The following is a 22,902-nucleotide window of genomic DNA, read 5'->3' on the forward strand; positions in this document are numbered from 1 at the left end:
TATTATCGTCTTAATTATCTAGAGTAGTTTTATACAATTGTGTGATTTTATAGAAAAATAGGTTTAAATGGTAAATTGCTATGTTTTAGGAGAAATTGTGATTTTATAAAATGATTTTATAAATTTTTTGGAAAATTGAATACTGATTTTGAAAATAGAGTAATTGGAGACTGCCTGCTTGTGTTGTAAATTTATGGTTTTAAATTGAATGGCTTGTGACAATATATGAGCATGAATGGCTAAACTGATTTTTGGTGTTAAAATTATTTGTACTGTGTATTCAGCCTTGAGAGGTTAGGATGCGATAAATTGCCATGTCATGCAGAAAAAGATTTTATAAATTAGATGGTAGATAAAATAATCCATAGTCACTACAGTGGTGAGGGTTTTCGTGGACTGCCTATGAGAGGGGCATGGTAACCCAATTATATATTTACCTCCGGGGGGAGATGTTGGATGAAGTATCTCCTAAGGTAAAGATTTGAGTGCACTTCATGTGGACCACCGTGTGAGAGTGAGACTCAGCCAACGCCAAGGTATGGCTAAAATTTCGGATGTAAAGACATTTAACAGCCTTGACAGACTCGGTTGGGATAACCCTCGATCAAGGTATCCCTGATAACTGAGTATGAGAATGATTTTTGGCACGAGCCAAGCTTTTTAGGAAATCATAAGCCTAGTTGTTTATTTGGTTGAAATGAGTTGAAAGGTAATGAAATTACAATATGATGACTTATTTTAATTTGTCTCCATTTACTCGCCTTTAGATAGTTTAGATGGTGTCTGTTTACTCACTGGGATTTTATAATCTCACCACCTTCATTTCCTCACATTTCAAGTTTGGGGAATTCCATAGTTAGCTGACTTTGATAAGGACCTTCATTTGGACTTGAATAGGCAAAAGCTGTAGGTTTTTCAGCTTCCGATGCATTTTGGTTAGATGTGGGCCCACGTGTAACTGTAAAAGTAATTTTATGCTTTGGTTATTTGCTTTATAGTATATATGAATATAATTAACTTTTACGGTATAAGAATTATTTACCGATAGCTTTATAAAAATTATTTTACAAGAAAATAGTTTATTTTATTGAATATTTTTATTATATTCAAATGGTCAAATTTTCACTTCAAATGAACGTTTTAGATACTTAAATTGTTTTTAAATCACTAAATATATATTTTATGCTTATCCATTACATTTTCAACAAGTTTTGAGATTTTCGACGAAAATGCCCTTGTGAGGCAGAAAACAGTATGTTATGTTCTGATTTGGAAATGACTTGTAATCCTTCGAATTACGATATTTGATAACTATTGCTCACCGGGGAAGTGCGAAAGCTGATACGAGAGCCATGTGAGGTTTCGATCGACATTCGGGGTGAAGAATGTCTGTCGAGGCTTCGCGGCGGTTGTCACGGGCCCGATGGGGAGTTCCGAGTTGTGACAAATTATGACTACATATGACATGTAAGTGTATTCCTACCCTACATGTGAATCAAATCAATCATCTCATACAATTGATATTGAACAAATGTTATTTCATCTATGGTGTAAAACCCGACCCTATAAATACATGTCATGACATACATGCATTGAGTAGCATGTTATTACGCTAGAAAAGCACCTAAGAATAAACGAAACCTGATATTGTACCTAACGGTACACTTAAATTTATTTAACCTCGAACTAGTTCAAATAGGAATTGTAGGATGAAATTTAATATTTTATAGTCCATGAATGACTAAAAATGATTGTTCGGAGTTCGAGGGTTCATTTGGGGTAAAATTAGAAATTTTGATATTTAAGGGCAAAATCGTCATTTTACCACCTAAGATAATAATTTGATCATGGAGTGAAATTTTTGACCAAGATTAACTATTTGGAGTATAATTTAATGATAGGAAGTGAAAAAGTTTAATTCTGGTGATTTTTGGAGTGTAGGGGCAAAATCGTAATTTTGCCACCCATGGACAAAATTTGAGATTTTGAGAGAATTTAGATCAAATTTGACAAATTGGAGAATGGTATGAGTATAAGGGGTGAAAAATATGTCTATGGACAATTTTTCAATTTTTGGGGCAAAAATGTAATTTTTGACTTTTACGGGGGCAAAAGTGTAAATTGCAAAAATTACTCCACCGAGACTTTGGATGAGTCTGAGAATTTTATCTAAGCTATGAATATATGAGACAAGTGTATGGTGAAAATTTGGAAACAAATGGATGAAATTTTAAAAATGGGCCAATGGGAAAGTGACACATGGCATTTTTTAATGAAATAATATTATTTTAATGAGAAGTCAGCCATTTAAACCCAAATTTTGAGTGCTGGCCGGCCATAAGGAAGAAAAACAGAGGAAATAGAGAGGAAAGGAAGAAGAAAAGAAAAACCAAAGAGAAACAAGAAAATTCAAAGAGAAATTCGCGGTTTTCGATCGTTTACGCGTCTAACGGTAAGATTTTTCGATTTTAGCTTGATTCCTACCTTTCCTATGCCTTTATTTCCATTTAGCATGCTTGAGGAGAGAGATCAAAAAGTGATATCAAGGGCTGGACGAAATTCTAGGAGAGAGAAATTGAAATTTTTAGGTTTTGATTTTTAGTTAAATTGATAGTTTTAGTTAGTTAAATGTGTTTAGAAATTAAATTGGGCAAGAAATCATTAAATTTTCACAATACCCACTCTTGGCTGGATGCTCAATGCTGTACAATGATGATGAATTGATTTTATTCTAAGGGAAATGAAGAGAAAATGATGAAAAACGATTAAACGTGATAGAAAAACAAAGTAGAAAATTTACCGAGTTAATGTCCCATTTTTGGCCGAATTTTCCAAGGAAGGGAGTGAGCTGATTTTTGTTGTTTTTAGAAGGTTATTGGCTGATATTTGATGGTTAGAAATGTTGGAGAGAGAATGGGATGATTTAGAGCTAAAATGGAGCGCGTTAGCAATTTATCGGGCAAAGTGCCAAAAATAGGTTAATACCGCATTTAAGCCGTTTTAGGCTATTGCATTTCATACCATGCATTAGTATAGGATTTAAGTTAATTATATAGTGATTTAGCATCAATGTGATGAATTGTGTAAATTTTTGTAATGTGTCTAGGAGGAGAGCCTTCCGGAAAAGGCAAAGAAGTCGTACCCGACGAGTAGTGATCGGGGCGCTTAGAAAGCTTTTAGTTTGTACAAACGGTGAGTAAACTTATTATTATTGTAAATTATCTAGAGTTTATTTTAAATGCCCTTTATGTATTTTATGAAATGAGAACGAGATTAAAACGGGATTTTTGATGTTTTAGGAATAAATGTGACAAATAAAAATATATTGTATTGATTATGAAATTGAGTAATTGGAGGCTACAAATTGACTTGAAAAATATATATTTTCCTAGGAATGGCTTATGAGAAATGAGTATATGTGGCTATATTTTGTGAATGCATTGGGAAATTTATGTAAGTTGTTTTACTATGCAGGCTGGATAAATAAATAAAAGCCACGTTATACTGTCGAAATTTTATTAAAATTGGTGGGTTAGTCACTGCAGTGACGGGTTTCCGTGGACTGCCTATTAGAGGGGCACGGTAAACCCAGTTATATAGTTACTCCGGTTGTAGAGGCGAGGAGGGTAACTCCTGGGGTAGTATTATAGCTCACTTCACGTCGAACCCCCACGTGAATGTGTAACTCGGCCAACGCCAAGGGACGGCTTGTTTTAAAAATAAAAATGTGTTTCACGTGTGAATATTTTAACACCCTTGACGGACTCGGTTAGATACCTCGGCCAAGGTATCCCCGAGGATTAGTTTTGGCTTGAGCCTTGTTTTAATAAAAGCCATAAGCCTTAACAATTGTTTTGGTAAATTACAAATACTTTGTGGTTTAAGAAATAAATTGAAAACATTATGAAATGAGTTGAAATTTGTTGTTTAAACTTGCCTCCATTTTACTCGCCTTTAGATATTTATGATAATGTCTGTTTACTCATTGGGATTGCAAAATCTCACCCAACTCCTTTCCACCCATTTCAGGTTCAGTATAGACTGTAGATAGCTGATCTCATCGAGGACTACTATTGGATCTGCATTTTCCAAACCGTAGGTTCACAGTCCTCTTTACTTTTGTTTATTCGGGGGCCCTCTGGTTATTGTAAATTAAATTAAATATTTTGGCTTACTGTATTTCAGTATGTATAAATTTATTTAGCTTTTACGCTATAAAAATTATTCACGTATAACTTTATAAATATTGTTTTATAAGAAAATAGAATATTTCCCTTAATATTTCTTTTATTTTCTTATTTTATTCAAATAATCGTAATTTCGTTTTAAATGAAGATTTTAGACTTTTAAACTCATTTTGAATATGAATTATGTATTTTGTACTTGTATATTACGTTTTAGCCAGTTTTGAAATTTTTGAGAAAAAAATGACCAAAATACCCCTATGTGGCGAAAATTTTATTTTGATTGTTTTTGATCTAAAATAGTATATATTCTCTAAAGACTCGATATCTAACAATTATTGCTCACAAGAAAGGAAAGAAACTGATATGTAAGCCTTGCGGGGTTCCGGTTGGCATTCCGGATAATGAGTGTCAATCGGGACGTCGCGGCGATTGTCATGGGCCTGAGGGAGGTTCCGGGTCGTGACAATTCCATTGGTATCAGAGCTTTTGGTTTTAAAGATCAAAGTTTTTAGTTTTAAAGTTGTTTTAAAAATTTACAATATCAGTGTGGCCCCGGATTAAGTTAAGTTAGGTTAGGTTAAATAGAATGCATGCATCTGCATATAGAGCCTAAGGTTACCTAAACTTGCTCGTATTTTTTTTATAGATTACAATGCCTCCTCGACGCGGACGTCCACCTCTCACTAGATCGGTTGGGAGGGGAAAAGGTCGTTCCCAACGTCATCAGCCAAATATAGTAGAGGAGGAATCAGCTGCATCTACCATTCGGGCAGCACCTGCTGCTGAGCAGGCCGATAGTCCTCCACATCCTCCATCTCCTCAGCCACCTACGGGTATTCCCGCCATGCCTACTGAGGCAGCACAAGCATTGGCAGCTTTCTTTGCAGCAATGGCTGGTCAAGCTCAGACTGGTCAAGTTCCACCTGTAGTGCCTCCAACTACTCCTTTAGTTCCACCACCAGTACAGGATGTATCCATTTCCAAGAAGCTGAAGGAGGCTAGGCAATTGGGTTGTGTATCTTTCACGGGTGAGTTGGATGCCACTGTGGCAAAGGACTGGATTAATCAGGTTTCAGAGACACTCTCTGATATGAGATTAGACGACGACATGAAGCTGATGGTGGCTACGAGATTATTAGAGAAGAGGGCTTGTACTTGGTGGAATTCGGTGAAGTCCCGTTCCGCTACTCCTCAGACATGGTCTGATTTTCTCAGGGAATTCGATGGTCAGTATTTCACTTATTTCCATCAGAAAGAAAAGAAGAGAGAATTTTTGAGTTTGAAACAGGGAAATCTAACTGTAGAGGAGTACGAGACTCGTTTTAACGAGTTAATGTTATATGTGCCAGATCTGGTAAAATCTGAGCAGGATCAGGCCAGTTATTTCGAGGAAGGGCTCCGTAATGAGATTAGAGAGCGGATGACAGTGACTGGTAGGGAGCCGCATAAGGAGGTGGTACAGATGGCTTTACGAGCTGAGAAGCTCGCGACTGAGAATAGGAGGATTCGGACTGAGTTTGCAAAAAGGAGGAATCCTGGTATGTCTTATAGTCAGTCAGTAAAAAGAGGCAAGGACTCAGCGATTTCAGGGAGTACTACTTCTGTTTCCGTGACATCTCCTCGACCTCCATTTCCACCATCACAACAGAGACCTTCGAGGTTTAGCAGATCTGCTATGACTGGTTCTGGGAAGAGTTTCGGAGGTTCTGACAGATGCAGAAATTGTGGGAATTATCATAGTGGGCTATGTAGAGAGCCAACAAGATGTTTCCAATGTGGACAAACGGGTCATATTAGGAGTAATTGCCCACGGTTAGGACGAGCCACGGTAGTTGCATCATCTTCACCAGCTCGCACTGATATACAGAGGAGAGATTCTTCTGGGTTGCCACCGAGACAGGGAGTGGCCATACGGTCCGGTGTGGAGAGTAATACCCCGGCACATCCACCTTCGAGACCACAGACTCGTACCTCGACAAGAGTTTTCGCTGTGACGGAAGATGAGGCACAAGTCCGACCTGGAGCAGTGACAGGTATTATGTCTTTATTTGATAAAGATGCTTATGTTTTGATAGATTCTGGCTCAGATAGGTCTTATGTGAGCACCACATTTGCATCAATTGCTGATAGAAACTTGTCACCATTAGAGGAAGAAATTGTAATTCACACCCCTTTAGGAGAAAAGCTAGTTAGAAATAGTTGTTATAGAGACTGTGGGGTAAGGGTAGGCGAGGAAGAATTTAGGGGTGACTTAATTCCTCTAGAGATCCTAGATTTTGATCTAATATTGGGTATGGACTGGTTAACTGCACATCGAGCGAACGTGGATTGTTTCCGAAAGGAAGTTGTTCTTCGAAATTCGGAGGGAGCAGAGATTGTGTTTGTAGGGAAACGTCGAGTATTACCGTCCTGTGTAATCTCGGCCATCAAAGCTTCAAAATTAGTGCAGAAAGGGTATCCGACTTATTTGGCATACGTAATTGATACTTCAAAGGGGGAACCTAAGTTAGAGGATGTCCCGATAGTAAGTGAGTTTCCTGATGTATTTCCTGATGATTTACCGGGACTGCCTCCTGATCGAGAGCTTGAGTTCCCTATTGATTTACTTCCAGGTACCGCACCTATTTCTATCCCTCCATATAGAATGGCTCCAGCAGAGTTGAAGGAGTTGAAAGTACAATTGCAAGAGTTGGTGGACAAGGGTTTTATACGCCCTAGTATATCTCCATGGGGAGCACCGGTTTTATTTGTGAAAAAGAAAGACGGTACACTTCGGTTATGTATCGATTACCGACAGCTTAACAGAATGACCATTAAGAACAAGTATCCGTTACCGAGGATTGATGATCTTTTCGATCAATTACAAGGAGCTACAGTGTTTTCCAAGGTTGATCTAAGGTCTGGGTATCATCAGTTGAGGATTAAAGAACAAGATGTACCCAAGACAGCGTTCAGGACTCGGTACGGTCATTATGAGTTCTTGGTCATGCCTTTCGGGTTAACTAACGCACCGGCAGCTTTTATGGATCTCATGAATAGGGTGTTCCACCCTTACCTGGACAAGTTTGTTATTGTGTTCATTGATGACATACTGGTTTACTCGAGAGATAATGATGAGCACGCTGCCCACTTGCGTATAGTATTACAAACTTTGAGGGAAAGACAGTTGTATGCAAAGTTTTCGAAGTGTGAGTTTTGGTTACAGGAAGTGGTATTCTTGGGACACGTAGTATCGAGAACTGGAATATATGTTGATCCTAAGAAAGTAGAGGCAATTTTACAATGGGAGCAACCTAAGACAGTGACGGAGATTCGTAGTTTCCTCGGATTAGCCGGTTATTATCGGAGGTTTGTTCAGGGGTTTTCCTTAATAGCAGCTCCTTTGACCCGTCTAACTCGTAAGGGAGTTAAGTTTGTGTGGGATGATGTTTGTGAGAATCGATTTCAGGAGCTAAAGAATCGGTTAACCTCCACTCCCGTTTTAACACTTCCTGTTAATGGTAAGGGATTTGTAGTATATAGTGATGCCTCAAAGTTGGGGTTAGGGTGCGTATTGATGCAGGATGAAAAAGTTGTGGCTTATGCTTCTAGACAGCTAAAGAGGCATGAAGCAAATTACCCTACCCATGATTTAGAGTTAGCAGCAGTGGTGTTTGCTTTAAAAATCTGGAGGCATTACTTGTATGGTGAGCATTGTCGGATATTTACGGATCATAAGAGTTTAAAATATTTGCTCACCCAAAAGGAGCTTAATTTGAGGCAAAGGCGATGGTTGGAGTTGATAAAAGATTATGACTTGGTGATAGACTATCATCCGGGAAAGGCGAACGTTGTAGCTGATGCCTTAAGTCGTAAGTCTTCATCGTCTTTAGCAGCACTTCAGAGTTGTTATTTTCCAGCATTAATAGAGATGAAATCTCTTGGGGTCCAGTTGAAAAATGGTGAGGATGGATCCTTATTGGCAAACTTCATTGTGCGACCTTCGTTACTTAATCAGATCAAGGACATTCAGAGGTCTGATGATGAGTTAAGAAAAGAAATTCAAAAACTGACCGATGGGGGAGTTAGTGAGTTCAGATTTGGAGAGGATAACGTCTTGATGTTTAAAGATCGAGTTTGTGTTCCTGAGGGAAACCAGTTGAGACAAGCGATCATGGAAGAAGCCCATTCATCTGCCTATGCATTGCATCCCGGAAGCACCAAGATGTATAGGACTATCAGGGAGAATTATTGGTGGCCGGGTATGAAGCGAGACGTAGCAGAATTCGTAGCAAAGTGTCTCGTATGTCAGCAAGTTAAGGCGGAGCATCAGAGGCCAGCAGGTACACTTCAGTCTTTACCTGTTCCCGAGTGGAAATGGGAGCATGTAACTATGGATTTTGTTTTGGGATTATCGCGGACACAGAGGGGAAAGGATACGATCTGGGTGATAGTAGATCGGTTGACTAAGTCCGCTCATTTTTTAGCTGTCCATAGTACATACTCTATTGAGAAGCTGGCTCAGCTCTATATAGATGAGATTGTGAGGCTACATGGAGTTCCCCGTTTCTATAGTGTCAGATCGAGATCCTCGATTCACTTCTCGATTCTGGCCGAAATTTCAAGAAGCTCTCGGAACCAAATTGAAATTTAGCACTGCTTTTCACCCACAGACTGATGGTCAGTCAGAGAGGACTATCCAGACCTTGGAGGATATGTTACGGGCTTGTGTCATTGACTTTATTGGGAGTTGGGACAGACATTTGCCATTGGTGGAATTTGCTTACAACAATAGCTTTCAGTCTAGCATTGGTATGGCACCATACGAAGCTTTATATGGAAGGAAATGTCGTACTCCACTTTGTTGGGATGAAGTGGGTGAAAGAAAGTTAGTGAGTGTGGAATTGATCGAGCTAACTAATGACAAGATCAAGGTTATACGAGAGAGGCTAAAGGTAGCCCAGGATAGGCAGAAGAGCTATGCAGATAAACGGAGAAAAGACTTGGAGTTTGAGATCGATGATAATGTTTTTCTTAAGGTTTCTCCTTGGAAAGGTAATAATTTGAATACTTTGAAGTATTAAATCTTATTGATTATACTATCATGATAAATTATGGTGTTTTATTGGATAATGAAAGGTGTGATTCGATTTGCGAAGAGGGGAAAGCTCAACCCGAGATATATTGGACCATTCCGAATAATTGAAAGGATTGGACCAGTGGCTTATCGGTTAGAATTACCTCCAGAGTTAGATCGGATCCACAACGTTTTCCATGTCTCCATGCTTAAGAAATATGTACCAGATCCCTCTCACGTCCTCGAAGCACCTCCGATCGAGTTGCATGACGATTTGAAGTTCGAGGTACAACCTGTGAGTATCTTGGATCGAAAGGATCGAGTACTGAGAAACAAGAGTATTTCAATGGTCAAAGTATTGTGGAAAAATGCTCGAATGGAGGAAATGACATGGGAAGTAGAGCATCAGATGAGGAACCAATACCCGCATCTATTTGTCGAATCTGGTAAGTGAAATTTTGAGGTCAAAATTTTATTTTAAGGGAGGTAGAATTGTAAAACCCGACCCTATAAATACATGTCATGACATACATGCATTGAGTAGCATGTTATTACGTTAGAAAAGCACCTAAGAATAAACGAAACCTGATATTGTACCTAACGGTACACTTAATTTATTTAACCTCGAACTAGTTCAAATAGGAATTGTAGGATGAAATTTAATATTTTATAGTCCATGAATGACTAAAAATGATTGTTCGGAGTTCGAGGGTTCATTTGGGGTAAAATTAGAAATTTTGATATTTAAGGGCAAAATCGTCATTTTGCCACCTAAGATAATAATTTGATCATGGAGTGAAATTTTTGACCAAGATTAACTATTTGGAGTATAATTTAATGATAGGAAGTGAAAAAGTTTAATTCTGGTGATTTTTGGAGTGTAGGGGCAAAATCGTAATTTTGCCACCCATGGACAAAATTTGAGATTTTGAGAGAATTTAGATCAAATTTGACAAATTGGAGAATGGTATGAGTATAAGGGGTGAAAAATATGTCTATGGACAATTTTTCAATTTTTGGGGCAAAAATGTAATTTTTGACTTTTACGGGGGCAAAAGTGTAAATTGCAAAAATTACTCCACCGAGACTTTGGATGAGTCTGAGAATTTTATCTAAGCTATGAATATATGAGACAAGTGTATGGTGAAAATTTGGAAACAAATGGATGAAATTTTAAAAATGGGCCAATGGGAAAGTGACACATGGCATTTTTTAATGAAATAATATTATTTTAATGAAAAGTCAGCCATTTAAACCCAAATTTTGAGTGCTGGCCGGCCATAAGGAAGAAAAACAGAGGAAATAGAGAGGAAAGGAAGAAGAAAAGAAAAACCAAAGAGAAACAAGAAAATTCAAAGAGAAATTCGCGGTTTTCGATCGTTTACGCGTCTAACGGTAAGATTTTTCGATTTTAGCTTGATTCCTACCTTTCCTATGCCTTTATTTCCATTTAGCATGCTTGAGGAGAGAGATCAAAAAGTGATATCAAGGGCTGGACGAAATTCTAGGAGAGAGAAATTGAAATTTTTAGGTTTTGATTTTTAGTTAAATTGATAGTTTTAGTTAGTTAAATGTGTTTAGAAATTAAATTGGGCAAGAAATCATTAAATTTTCACAATACCCACTCTTGGCTGGATGCTCAATGCTGTACAATGATGATGAATTGATTTTATTCTAAGGGAAATGAAGAGAAAATGATGAAAAACGATTAAACGTGATAGAAAAACAAAGTAGAAAATTTACCGAGTTAATGTCCCATTTTTGGCCGAATTTTCCAAGGAAGGGAGTGAGCTGATTTTTGTTGTTTTTAGAAGGTTATTGGCTGATATTTGATGGTTAGAAATGTTGGAGAGAGAATGGGATGATTTAGAGCTAAAATGTAACGCGTTAGCAATTTATCGGGCAAAGTGCAAAAAATAGGTTAATACCGCATTTAAGCCGTTTTAGGCTATTGCATTTCATACCATGCATTAGTATAGGATTTAAGTTAATTATATAGTGATTTAGCATCAATGTGATGAATTGTGTAAATTTTTGTAATGTGTCTAGGAGGAGAGCCTTCCGGAAAAGGCAAAGAAGTCGTACCCGACGAGTAGTGATCGGGGCGCTTAGAAAGCTTTTAGTTTGTACAAACGGTGAGTAAACTTATTATTATTGTAAATTATCTAGAGTTTATTTTAAATGCCCTTTATGTATTTTATGAAATGAGAACGAGATTAAAACGGGATTTTTGATGTTTTAGGAATAAATGTGACAAATAAAAATATATTGTATTGATTATGAAATTGAGTAATTGGAGGCTACAAATTGACTTGAAAAATATATATTTTCCTAGGAATGGCTTATGAGAAATGAGTATATGTGGCTATATTTTGTGAATGCATTGGGAAATTTATGTAAGTTGTTTTACTATGCAGGCTGGATAAATAAATAAAAGCCACGTTATACTGTCGAAATTTTATTAAAATTGGTGGGTTAGTCACTGCAGTGACGGGTTTCCGTGGACTGCCTATTAGAGGGGCACGGTAAACCCAGTTATATAGTTACTCCGGTTGTAGAGGCGAGGAGGGTAACTCCTGGGGTAGTATTAGAGCTCACTTCACGTCGAACCCCCACGTGAATGTGTAACTCGGCCAACGCCAAGGGACGGCTTGTTTTAAAAATAAAAATGTGTTTCACGTGTGAATATTTTAACACCCTTGACGGACTCGGTTAGATACCTCGGCCAAGGTATCCCCGAGGATTAGTTTTGGCTTGAGCCTTGTTTTAATAAAAGCCATAAGCCTTAACAATTGTTTTGGTAAATTACAAATACTTTGTGGTTTAAGAAATAAATTGAAAACATTATGAAATGAGTTGAAATTTGTTGTTTAAACTTGCCTCCATTTTGCTCGCCTTTAGATATTTATGATAATGTCTGTTTACTCATTGGGATTGCAAAATCTCACCCAACTCCTTTCCACCCATTTCAGGTTCAGTATAGACTGTAGATAGCTGATCTCATCGAGGACTACTATTGGATCTGCATTTTCCAAACCGTAGGTTCACAGTCCTCTTTACTTTTGTTTATTCGGGGGCCCTCTGGTTATTGTAAATTAAATTAAATATTTTGGCTTACTGTATTTCAGTATGTATAAATTTATTTAGCTTTTACGCTATAAAAATTATTCACGTATAACTTTATAAATATTGTTTTATAAGAAAATAGAATATTTCCCTTAATATTTCTTTTATTTTCTTATTTTATTCAAATAATCGTAATTTCGTTTTAAATGAAGATTTTAGACTTTTAAACTCATTTTGAATATGAATTATGTATTTTGTACTTGTATATTACGTTTTAGCCAGTTTTGAAATTTTTGAGAAAAAAATGACCAAAATACCCCTATGTGGCGAAAATTTTATTTTGATTGTTTTTGATCTAAAATAGTATATATTCTCTAAAGACTCGATATCTAACAATTATTGCTCACAAGAAAGGAAAGAAACTGATATGTAAGCCTTGCGGGGTTCCGGTTGGCATTCCGGATAATGAGTGTCAATCGGGACGTCGCGGCGATTGTCATGGGCCTGAGGGAGGTTCCGGGTCGTGACATATGGCTTACTATAAACTCCTTCTTCTAGCTTCATTTAGGTTTTCAAATCAATCTAATCAGTGATCAAGCAATCAGACGCACTAAGAACATGATTGAAATAAACAACTCAAACACTATCAATCATAAGTAAGAAAGAATATTAAAAGTTCTTACCACTCATATGGTTCAATTGTGATTTTAGATTAAAAACTTAGTTCAACATAATATCTAAAAACATCATAAAAAAAAATTTAACCATCAAAACTAAACAATGAAGTATAAAGACAACAAGAAAAGAAAGAACTCTAATATTTATCAAGCCTTTGATTTGTAATCTTTCATGCTTTCTTTACTTTCTTGCTAGCTTCAATGCCTCTTTTTCTTAAGAAAAACCTTACTTAATTCCAACATAAACATGCTTCTAAAAGGGAAATTAAATAAAGCTCAAATTTTTGTCCAATTAGAAGTCCAAATGCACATAAATTACTACTTCTCATTGAGGGTTGTGGCAATGGTGATAGTGTTCTGTAACCATGGGCCTTTTTTTCTTTTATGCAATTGCTTGTCAATGGCCGTGGTGTGAAATCCCACCTTGAGTAAGAGGATAAGTTAGAAAATCCTTAGTTGAGCATATAGATTACATATTTTGACTATGAAACTTAGTTTTACATTTCAAAAGAATTCACTGACACTTTTGGTTGTCTGTCACTTTTGAAGTAGAAAATTTTCTAAGTTTGGAAAGGGTCAAAATATGTGATTTTTATAAAACAATCTTTTGGGAATAAAAAATGATAGTAATAATTTCCTTGAGTTTTATATGACCAAAAATGATTTTTCCATAACTTTTGGAATACGTTTGCTATGGTATATGGGGGTTGTAAATGTAAATTCAGTCATACTTTTTTGACTTGCTCTTAAAACCAAAATTTAGATTTTGATTGTTTTGGATTTTGATTTTTTTATATTTATATTGAATCCAAATGGGGAGTTGTTTTCTTATTTATATTAAATATCTTCAGTAAATGGAGAGTAAAAAGTAAAGAAGACATTTACAATGTAAATAAGTTAGGCAAGTTTTATAGGCAATCTGTCTCAAAAATTGCATTTTACCTCAAATGTATCAATACATGTTCATGATATATCGACACATTTGGTCCAGAAAGTGTTTTTGTTGAACATGTAATGTACCGATGCATGCTCATAATGTATACATTTGCTCCAAAACCATATGTATCAATACATAGGCCAATGTATTGATACATTTCATCAATTTTAGAAAAATAAAAGAGGTAAAAACATATCGTCACACCTTAGCTTATAAATTGTAATACCCTATACTTTGATATGGTGACAAATAAAGCTTATCGGATGCGAATTAAGGCCAATTATAATGTTTAAAAGTGATAAAAGATGAAAGGAATAGTTTAGGATATAATATTCCGCATGTGAGGAAATAACAATAAAATAATAATATTTTTATCGAAAGAGAATTTGTGAGATAAAAGGTGATTCAGAAGTCAATTGAGGCATAATAAGGTATTTTAGGTACCAAGGAGACAAGAGGAAATTTTTAGAATAAAATAATTTTTTTTAATAAATTAATATTAAAATATTAATATTTTATTTAGTGTCGAAATTTTTCAATGAAAAAGGATCATATGGTTGATCCAAGTGGGGAAGAAGAAATAAAAATAAAGTTTTGGAGATGAACGACGAAAGTGAAATACGTGTGTTTTGCTAAGTCGAGCCAACGCGGATAAGTAAATATTTAAATATTATGGTGATACCGCGTTGAAGTGCAATTTTGATATTTTGGTGGTACACGTACAGAGGAAGGAAGATATATGAAAACTGAAATTTTTAGACATATCGAAAGGATCGAATTTTAAAATATAAAGGGTGAAGGATTATGTAGTGGAATTAAACAGAAAAAATAAAATAATACAAGTATAAAAAAAAAAGAGGAAGGAAGACCAACATGGGTAGCCGCCCATGTGGTCAATAAAAAGGGTCAACAAACATTTTTACATGATGGAAAGAAAGATAGGGGGGCCGACCATGTGGAACAAGGAGAAAAAGGAAAGAAAGATGGGGGAGGCCGACCAAATTGGAAAACAAATGGAAAATATATATGTATATATATATATATAAGTAAATAAATAAAGTAAAGAAGAAGAAAGAGAGAAGTCAGTTAGTGGAAGAGAAAACAAAGAAACAAGAAGAAGGCGTCGGGCATAAGAGAGCAAAAAGAGCAAAAAAAAAAGAAGAGAAAACCGAGCGATGAGAAAGAAAAGGAGAGGAGAAGGAGCTGAGTTGAGGGGGCAGTTTTGCTGCCATTTAAGGAGGAAAAGAGAGCTATTTTTCTATTAATTAAAGGGTGAGAGGAGCAACTTTAGCTTCTGATTTTGAAGGTTGAAAGGTGCGATTTTGGCTGCTTATCTTTGAAGCTTTGGCTATCGAGTTTTGAAGGAGGAAGGAGCAACTTGGCTGCTGATTTTTGGAGGGAGAATAGAGCAACTTAGCTGCTGATTTTTGAGGAAAAATAGAGCAGTTTGGCTGCTGATTTTGATGTTGATATGAGCAGCTTTGGCTGCTAAAAATTTTGGTTGGAAGAAGTAAGAATTTGTTGCCGACAGTGCGAGGGAGAGAGAGGAGGAAATTGTGGACAGCTTGTGCATGTAAGAAAGGAAAAAGAAAGACAAGCAAGGTACTGCTGACCGACGGGAAAGAGAAAAAAAAAAGAGAGAAAGAAAAGAAAAGAAAAGAATATATATATATAATAATGATGTTAGAATAAAATAATATATATATATATATATATTAATTAAGTGGGTTTCAATATTTTGGAGAAATAAATAAATGGTGCACTGTGGTGAAAGGCTGAAGGAAATAATGAACAATCGTTAAGAAGGAGTAGCTTGATAAGTCTTTGAATTAATAGCGACGTAACATCCCGCTATTGTGAGGTGAGTAAGGGGTGCCAATTTTAAATTTTCCATAAATATATACCTATACGTGTGATTTATTTTAAACGTGAAGTTTGTGGATAGCATGTACTGATAGCAATTTTAGGAAATTATGATTGCAAATTATGTTTAGAAATTGTTTTGAATATATATATGTATAAATTATATGTAAAGTGTTTTAAAAATCGGGAAGCAAGCCCTTCACACTGTTTTACATCAAACTGTGCGTTATATATATGTGCAGTGTGCATTCATGGTTATATTGCTTATTCACCATGCAAATTATTGTTCTGAAATTCATGTATAAATATATTTTGAGAAAATGATAGATTTTATCATACCCTGTGACGAATGCTTTGGAAAAAAATTTTGAGACGAGCTTTTAAGGACATAACACAATTGCAAAATGGTTTTACAAACCGAGAGCGTTGAGAGTAGGCCGGATGTCACATCGATTAAGTGTGACCCTCATGCACGAGTGAGCTCTAGCTAGAGAACCATTGGGTCACCGATGGGCGATTAGGCGTGGTTGGGGCCACGACCTGTGATATATGTATGTGTGGCTAGGCCACCAGATGATTATGTGGTTGCGACCACTTGATTCTCCGATGTCGGCCAACATCTTGAAACTACCATGGCACATGGGAATCCGGTGGAAGCAATGCTCTCCGATGTTATTACATGGTAGAAGGACCACGGGTTTATTTTCATTCCTAACTCGAGAGTGGCATCTCTGGGTTTACAAACTCATATTACTTTGCATGGTGAAAACGAAACTTAAAGGTTTTTTTTCAGCTCCTCTTATTTTTACGGTGAAATGAATTTTAACTCCTCGAATGTCAAGCCTAGCCCTAAATTATCTACCATGTTACACATGAGACTAATTGTAAAGCCCGACCTTATAAAATACTATTCATGACATACATGTGATGATAGCAGGATTGCATGCTAGGAGAGTCCCGAAAAATTTACAAAAGTCGATATTGTACCTAGAGATATAACAAAGTTTATTTAATCCTCGAACTAGATCAAATAGGAATTTTAAGGCGAGATTAAGAGTTTCAAAATTCATGGATGACTTAAAATGGTAATTTGGAGTTTGAGGATCAATTTGGAGTCAAATCGAAATTTTCACTAACTAGGGGCAAAATGGTCATTTACCACCTGGAGACAAAATGGGAATTTTAGAAAAGATTTTTTTAGCCCCATTTGACTTATTGGAGTATAATTTGACTTATTGGAGTATGATTTGAGGTTTAGAAGTGAAAAATTTTAATTTAGGTATAATTTGGAGTAAAAGGGTAAAATGGTAATTTTGCCACCCCAGGGGCAAAATTGTAATTTTCCACCACCAGGATATTTTTTCCAGCACATGGTCTTCCTTTATTCTATTTTTGACCTTTGACTAATCATGTGGTGGAGATAAAATGTTTAAATTTTTAAAATTTTAAAAACGGACCAATGATATGATCCACGTGTCATGCCTTTATTAATTTATTATTTTCCTTTTTAAAAGGCACAAAAATCAGCTCTTCTTCCACCCCATGGCCGGCCAAACCAGCAAGAAGAGAGAGAAAATGAAAACAAAACCCTAGAGAGAGAAAATCAAAGAAAAAGTGTGAATTTTCAAGGAAATTAAGTGAAAAAGGTGAGATTTTTTCTATTAAGCTTGAGTTTTCTTATTCCCAAGCATTTCTCTTTATTTTCCATGATTAAATTACATGTTTTCATGATGAATTCAATTCTGAAAAAATGGGTTAGGAGAGAGAAAGTTGTTGGATTTATTTGATTTTTATTTATGTTAGTATTTTTAGTTAGTTTAGGATATTTAGAATCAATACAACAAGAAAAGAATTTATTTTCTCTCCCAACCATTAATGGCTGAATTTACCATGTAGTAAGTGAGGATAAGTTTAATTTTATTCTAGGAGAATTGGTTAAGGAATAATGAATTATGAGTCTAGAAAAATAATGAGAATTTTTGGAGCAAAAATACGAATTTTTACCCACTAGGGGTATTTTCGTAATTTACTATCGAGACTGATAATTTGCACCACACTAAGGGACATTAAGTTAATTTGGGTGCAATTGAGGTATAGAAACTGAAAAGAATTAAATTGGAGTTTAAACGGACGCGTTAGGAATTTAATCGGGTGATAAGACGAATTAGGCCAATACTGAGTTTAGATAGTTACCAGTGCATTTTTGCATTCCATATCATGCATTAGTAGTCGAAATTAGTTTAATTTTGATTTAGTACCAACTTGGTGAAATTCTCGATTTTTTTTTATTGTGTCAAGGTGGTGAGTCCTCCGATAAAGGCAAGGAAATTTCATCCGAGGACCAGTAGACAGAGTGCTTCGAAAGTCTGCATTCTAGACATTGTGAGTAAACTTACTATCATTTTAATTATCTAGGGTGGTTTTTAGATGATTTCATGAATTCTATGAAAAAAGAAATTTAAAAAGGTAAATTTTCATGTTTTATGAATAAATGTGTTTCAATGAAATTAAATTATAAATTGTTTTGGAATTAATAGTGATTTTGAAAAACAGAGTACACGGAGACTGTTAATAGTGGCAATTTGATTGTTTAAATTAACTGGCTTATGATAAATAGAGCATGATTGGCTAGTTGGCAATTGTATTGAAATGCGAATTGTTTGGTTTCCTTGAAAAACTGCGAATTACAAAATTGCCATATCATGTTATTGAGTTTTATTATATGGTGGATTATATATTAATTAATCACTACAGTAGGGGGTTTCTGTGGAGCAGCCTTTTAAAGGGGCACGGTAAACCCCATTATATTCTTACCTCGAACGGAGAGGCGCGTAGGGTATCTCCTGGGGTAAAGTTTAGGGTTCACTTCATGCTAAACCACCACGTGAGGGGGAACTCAGCCAACACCAAGGAACAGCTATGTTTTCAAAATAAAAACATGATTTATGTGAAATGTGAATTTTAATAGCCTTGGCGGTCTCGGTAGGATGCCTCAGCCAAGGTGTCTCCAAGAATGGATTTATGGCACAAGCCTAGATTTTTATGATATTCATAAGCCTTTTTACGTATTTTGAACGAGATGTGTTCTAATTGTATAACCCAGTTTATGATGATTTACTTTATTGTCTCCATGTACTCAACTTTAGATGTTTATGATGATGTTTGTTTACTCATTGGGATTTTATAATCTCACCACCCTCCTTTCCACCCATTTCAGGTTCAGTATAGACTGTAGATAACTGATCTCATCGAGGACTACAATGGGATCTGCATTTTCCAAACCGTAGGTTCACAGTCCTCTTTACTTTTGTTTATTTGGGGGCACTCTTGTTATTGTAAATTAAATTAAGTATTTTGGCTTACTATATTTAAGTATGTATAAATTTATTTAGCTTTTTCGCTATAAAAATTATTCACGTATAACTCTATAAATATTGTTTTATAAGAAAATAAAATATTTTACTTAATATTTCTTTTATTTTCTTATTATATTCAAATAACCATAATTTCGTTTTAAATGAAGATTTTAGACTTTTAAACTCATTTTGAATATGAATTATGTGTTTTGTACTTGTATATTACATTTTAGCCAGTTTCAAAATTTTTGAGAAAAATGACCAAAATACCCCTGTGAGACGAAAAATTAATATTTTATTTGTTTAAAGTTGGAAACAGCTTAAAATCTTTTAGAACACGATATTTGACAATGGTTGCTCATAAGGGAATAGAGAAACTGATAGTAAAGCCTTGCGGGGTTTCGGCTTGACATTCCGAGCAATGAGTGTCTACAGGGACACAGCGGCGGTTGTCACGGGCTCGAGGGGAGTACCGGATCGTGACACTAATAGAGTGATTCTATATTTGAACAGCCTTGGAAGAATATTTAAAAGTTGGTATTGTGCTTAGAAGTACAAGTAAGTCGATTTATACCTCGAACTAATTAAAATAGGGATTTTAAGGTGAAATTAAGAGTTTCACAATCCAGGAATGATTTAAAATGGTGATTTAGAGTTCGAGGATCAATTTGGAGTCAAACCGAAATTTTCACTATTTAAGGGTAAAATGGTCATTTGCCACTTTAGGACAAAATGGAAATTTTTAGAAAAGATTTTTTGGCCTCATTTGATTTATTGGAGTATGATTTGAGTATTGGAGTATGATTTGAGGTTTAGAAGTGAAAAATTTTAATTTCGGTATAATTTGGAGTATAGGGGCGAAATGGTAATTTTGCCATCCCAAGGAAAATCTGTAAATTTTCACCCCCGACACTTGTCAAGACCAAGGGATTTTATTCATCATGGAAATGGATAAACATGAGAAATGTGTGGTCGAGAATTAAAGAATTAAAAGTCAAATATATAAAATTTGAACCTATAAGGAAATGCCATGTGTCAAGCTTTTATTATTTTATTATTTCTTTATAGAAAGGCAAAAAATCAGCCCATTTCTCCCATAGTGATCAGCAAAACCAGAAGAGAAGAGAAACCAAGGAAGAACAAACCCTAAGTGGGAAAAATCAAAGAGAAAGTGTTGGAATTCAAGGATTTGATCAAGCAAAGGTAAAATTTCTTTGATTTTGCTAGTGATTTACCTTACCCATGCATTTTCCCTTAATTTTCATGGTTAAGTTACATGTTTTCATGATGAATTCATGGCTGGTCAAAATGGGTAAGGAGAGAGAAAGATGTTGGATTGAATTGATTTTAAGATATGTTAGTGTTTTTAGTTAGTTTAGCATATTTAGAAGTAAAACAACAAGAAAAGAATCCATTTTCCCCATGAATCTTCATTGGTCGAATCTTCCTTGATGTGTGTGGGTGATGGATTGTTATTATTTCAAGAGAAATGGCTTAGAAAATGATGAATAATGGTGAGAAAATTAAGTAGGAAAAATCACGGTGTTAGTGCACTATAATGGCCGAATTTTTCCATGAAGAAATGGGAGGGTTTTGATGCTGAAATTGGTATTATTTGAATAATGTTTGGTGAATGGAGGTACTAGAAATGAAATGGAGCAATTTGGAGCCAAATTAGACAGAATTGTCATTTAATCGGGTAATAGGCCGAATTAGGTCAACACCGCATTTAAGCGGTAGTCGGATAAGTTGCATATCATATCATGCATATACACCAAGCTTGAATTGATTTTATAATGGTCAAGCATTAATGTGGTGAATTATGTATTGTACATTGTGGATAAGTGGTGAGTAAATTACACTGGTAAAAGTACAGAGATTGTGCTTGAAGACTAGGATTAGGAGTACATCGACTCCTAAAACTGTGAATAAACTTATTATTGTCTTAATTATATAAAGTAGTTTTATACAATTGTGTGATTTTATAGAAAATGGGTTTAAATGGTAAATTGCTATGTTTTAGGAAAAATTGTGATTTTATAAATTTTTTGAAAAATTGAATATTGGTTTTGATTAGAGTAATTGGAGATTGCCTGTTTGTGTTATAAATTGTGTTTTAAATTATATGGCTTATAGCAATATGTGAGCATGAATGGCAAAGTTGGTATTTGTATAAAAAATTATATATACTATGTATTCAGCCTTGAGAGGCTAGATTGCGATAAATTGCCATGTCTTGCAGATAAGGATTTTATAAATCAGGTGGTAGATAAAATAATCCATAGTCACTGTAGTGGTGGGGGTTTTCGTGGAATGCCTATGAGAGGGGCACAGTAACTCGGTTATATATTTACCTCTGAGGGGAGATGTTGGACGAAGTATCTCCTGAGGTAAAGATTTGAGTGCACTTCACGTGGACCACCGCGTGAGAGTGAGACTTAGCCAATGCCAAGGAACGGCTGTGTGTCATATGCGAAAATATGTTTATGGCTATGAGACATTTAACAGCCTTGGCGGTCTCAGCGGGATACCTTGACGAAGGTACCCGTGAGAACGATTTTGGCAGGAGCCAAGTTTTATGAGATATATAAGCCATGTTGATTAATTGAGTAAACTAAATATTCATGTTATGAAACATTTATTGGAAAAGAATATTTTAATTTGTCTCCATTTACTCACCTTTAGATGGTTTGATGGTGTCTGTTTACTGACTGAAATTATATAATCTCACCCCTCTTCTTATCCATTTTTTCAGGCTCAGGATAGTTTGTTGATAGTTGATTAAGACGAGAATTAATCTCGGAGTTGCATCCTAGAAAGTAAGGGTTCGTAGCCTTACACCTTCTTGGTTAGTTGGGGGCCCATGTGTCACTGTAAAAGTAATTTTATACTTCAGTTATCTGATTTAAAGTATGTATGAACATATTTAGCTTTTACACCATGTTTTTGGTGGGTTTCGATATTTTCGAAAAAAAATTACGAAAATGCCCTTGTAAGCCAAAAAATAATATTTTATTATTTTGATTTGAAAATGACTTATGATTTCTTGAAATACGAGATTTGATAACTGTCGCTCACCAGGGAGATGCAAAAGCTGATGCTAAGCCTTGTGGGGTTCCGATCGGCATTTGGGGTAATGAGTGCCTATTAGGACGTCGCGGCGGTTGTCACGGGCTCGATGAGAGTTTCGGGTCATGACATCGAGTGCGAGGTGATTTGTGATTTACGTATGAGTTTGATTAACCTTTGATTGCATGGGAGCTTGCAGAATACATTGATTTGATTTGAGTAAAATGTCAATTGATTTTTGTGAGACCTCAACCTCTATACGCTTGTAACTAAGTATAGATGTAATAATACGAGCTAAGGGTAGTTTCGTTATTTTCTCTAATAAACTTCCAGAAGAAAGTTTTATGATATTTTAAGGCTTAAATGGGTATAAGACTGCATAAATGATGTCTGCTGATGAAAACACGAAGAAAACTAGAAGTTTCGACAACTTTCATAACAGAGGCAAAATGGTCATTTTTCACCTCGGGTTAAAATTTTAAGTTTTTGTGAACCCGAACATGTGTAGACCATTATGGATCTTGTCCCAGTGTTAAAAGAGCAAAATGATTGCATAAAAGATTAAAGGAGAATAAGTTAATTGGTGGAAGGGCATTTTTGTAATTTTAAGGGAAAGGATAAGATTGCTTATAAATATCTTGAATTTCTAGCAGCTTCTAGAGATTTTCCAGCAGCTGGTCTTCTTCTTCTT

The 22,902-nt window shown here is 35.6% G+C and overlaps 1 protein-coding gene and 1 long non-coding RNA gene across 2 annotated transcripts; both read left to right on the forward strand.

The window, feature by feature from the left end:
* The first annotated feature begins 4,028 nt into the window (after positions 1-4,028).
* Positions 4,029-15,347, forward strand: LOC148761739 (uncharacterized). The gene is made up of 3 exons (XM_088808701.1): positions 4,029-4,095; positions 4,834-5,387; positions 15,266-15,347. Exons 2-3 carry the CDS (start codon positions 4,840-4,842, stop codon positions 15,345-15,347), a joined length of 630 nt encoding a protein of 209 aa, XP_088664827.1. The 5' UTR covers positions 4,029-4,095; positions 4,834-4,839.
* Positions 15,348-17,353: 2,006 nt separating this feature from the next.
* Positions 17,354-19,117, forward strand: LOC148761740 (uncharacterized). The gene is made up of 3 exons (XR_016027414.1): positions 17,354-17,432; positions 18,085-18,168; positions 19,004-19,117. It is a non-coding gene; the product is annotated as an uncharacterized LOC148761740 (long non-coding RNA).
* Positions 19,118-22,902: the final 3,785 nt, after the last annotated feature.

Source organism: Theobroma cacao, chromosome 7, assembly GCF_053813885.1.
Source record: "Theobroma cacao isolate CCN51 chromosome 7, ASM5381388v1, whole genome shotgun sequence".
In the NCBI taxonomy this organism is placed as follows: domain Eukaryota; kingdom Viridiplantae; phylum Streptophyta; class Magnoliopsida; order Malvales; family Malvaceae; genus Theobroma; species Theobroma cacao.

Excerpts from the sequence above, each read along its gene's own strand:
- LOC148761739 (XM_088808701.1), top strand. The coding sequence starts at position 4,840 with ATGCCTCCTCGACGCGGACGTCCACCTCTCACTAGATCGGTTGGGAGG. Across the intron at positions 5,388-15,265 it reads TCCGCTACTCCTCAGACATG|CTTTGGCTATCGAGTTTTGA; the intron begins GTCTGATTTTCT and ends TTATCTTTGAAG.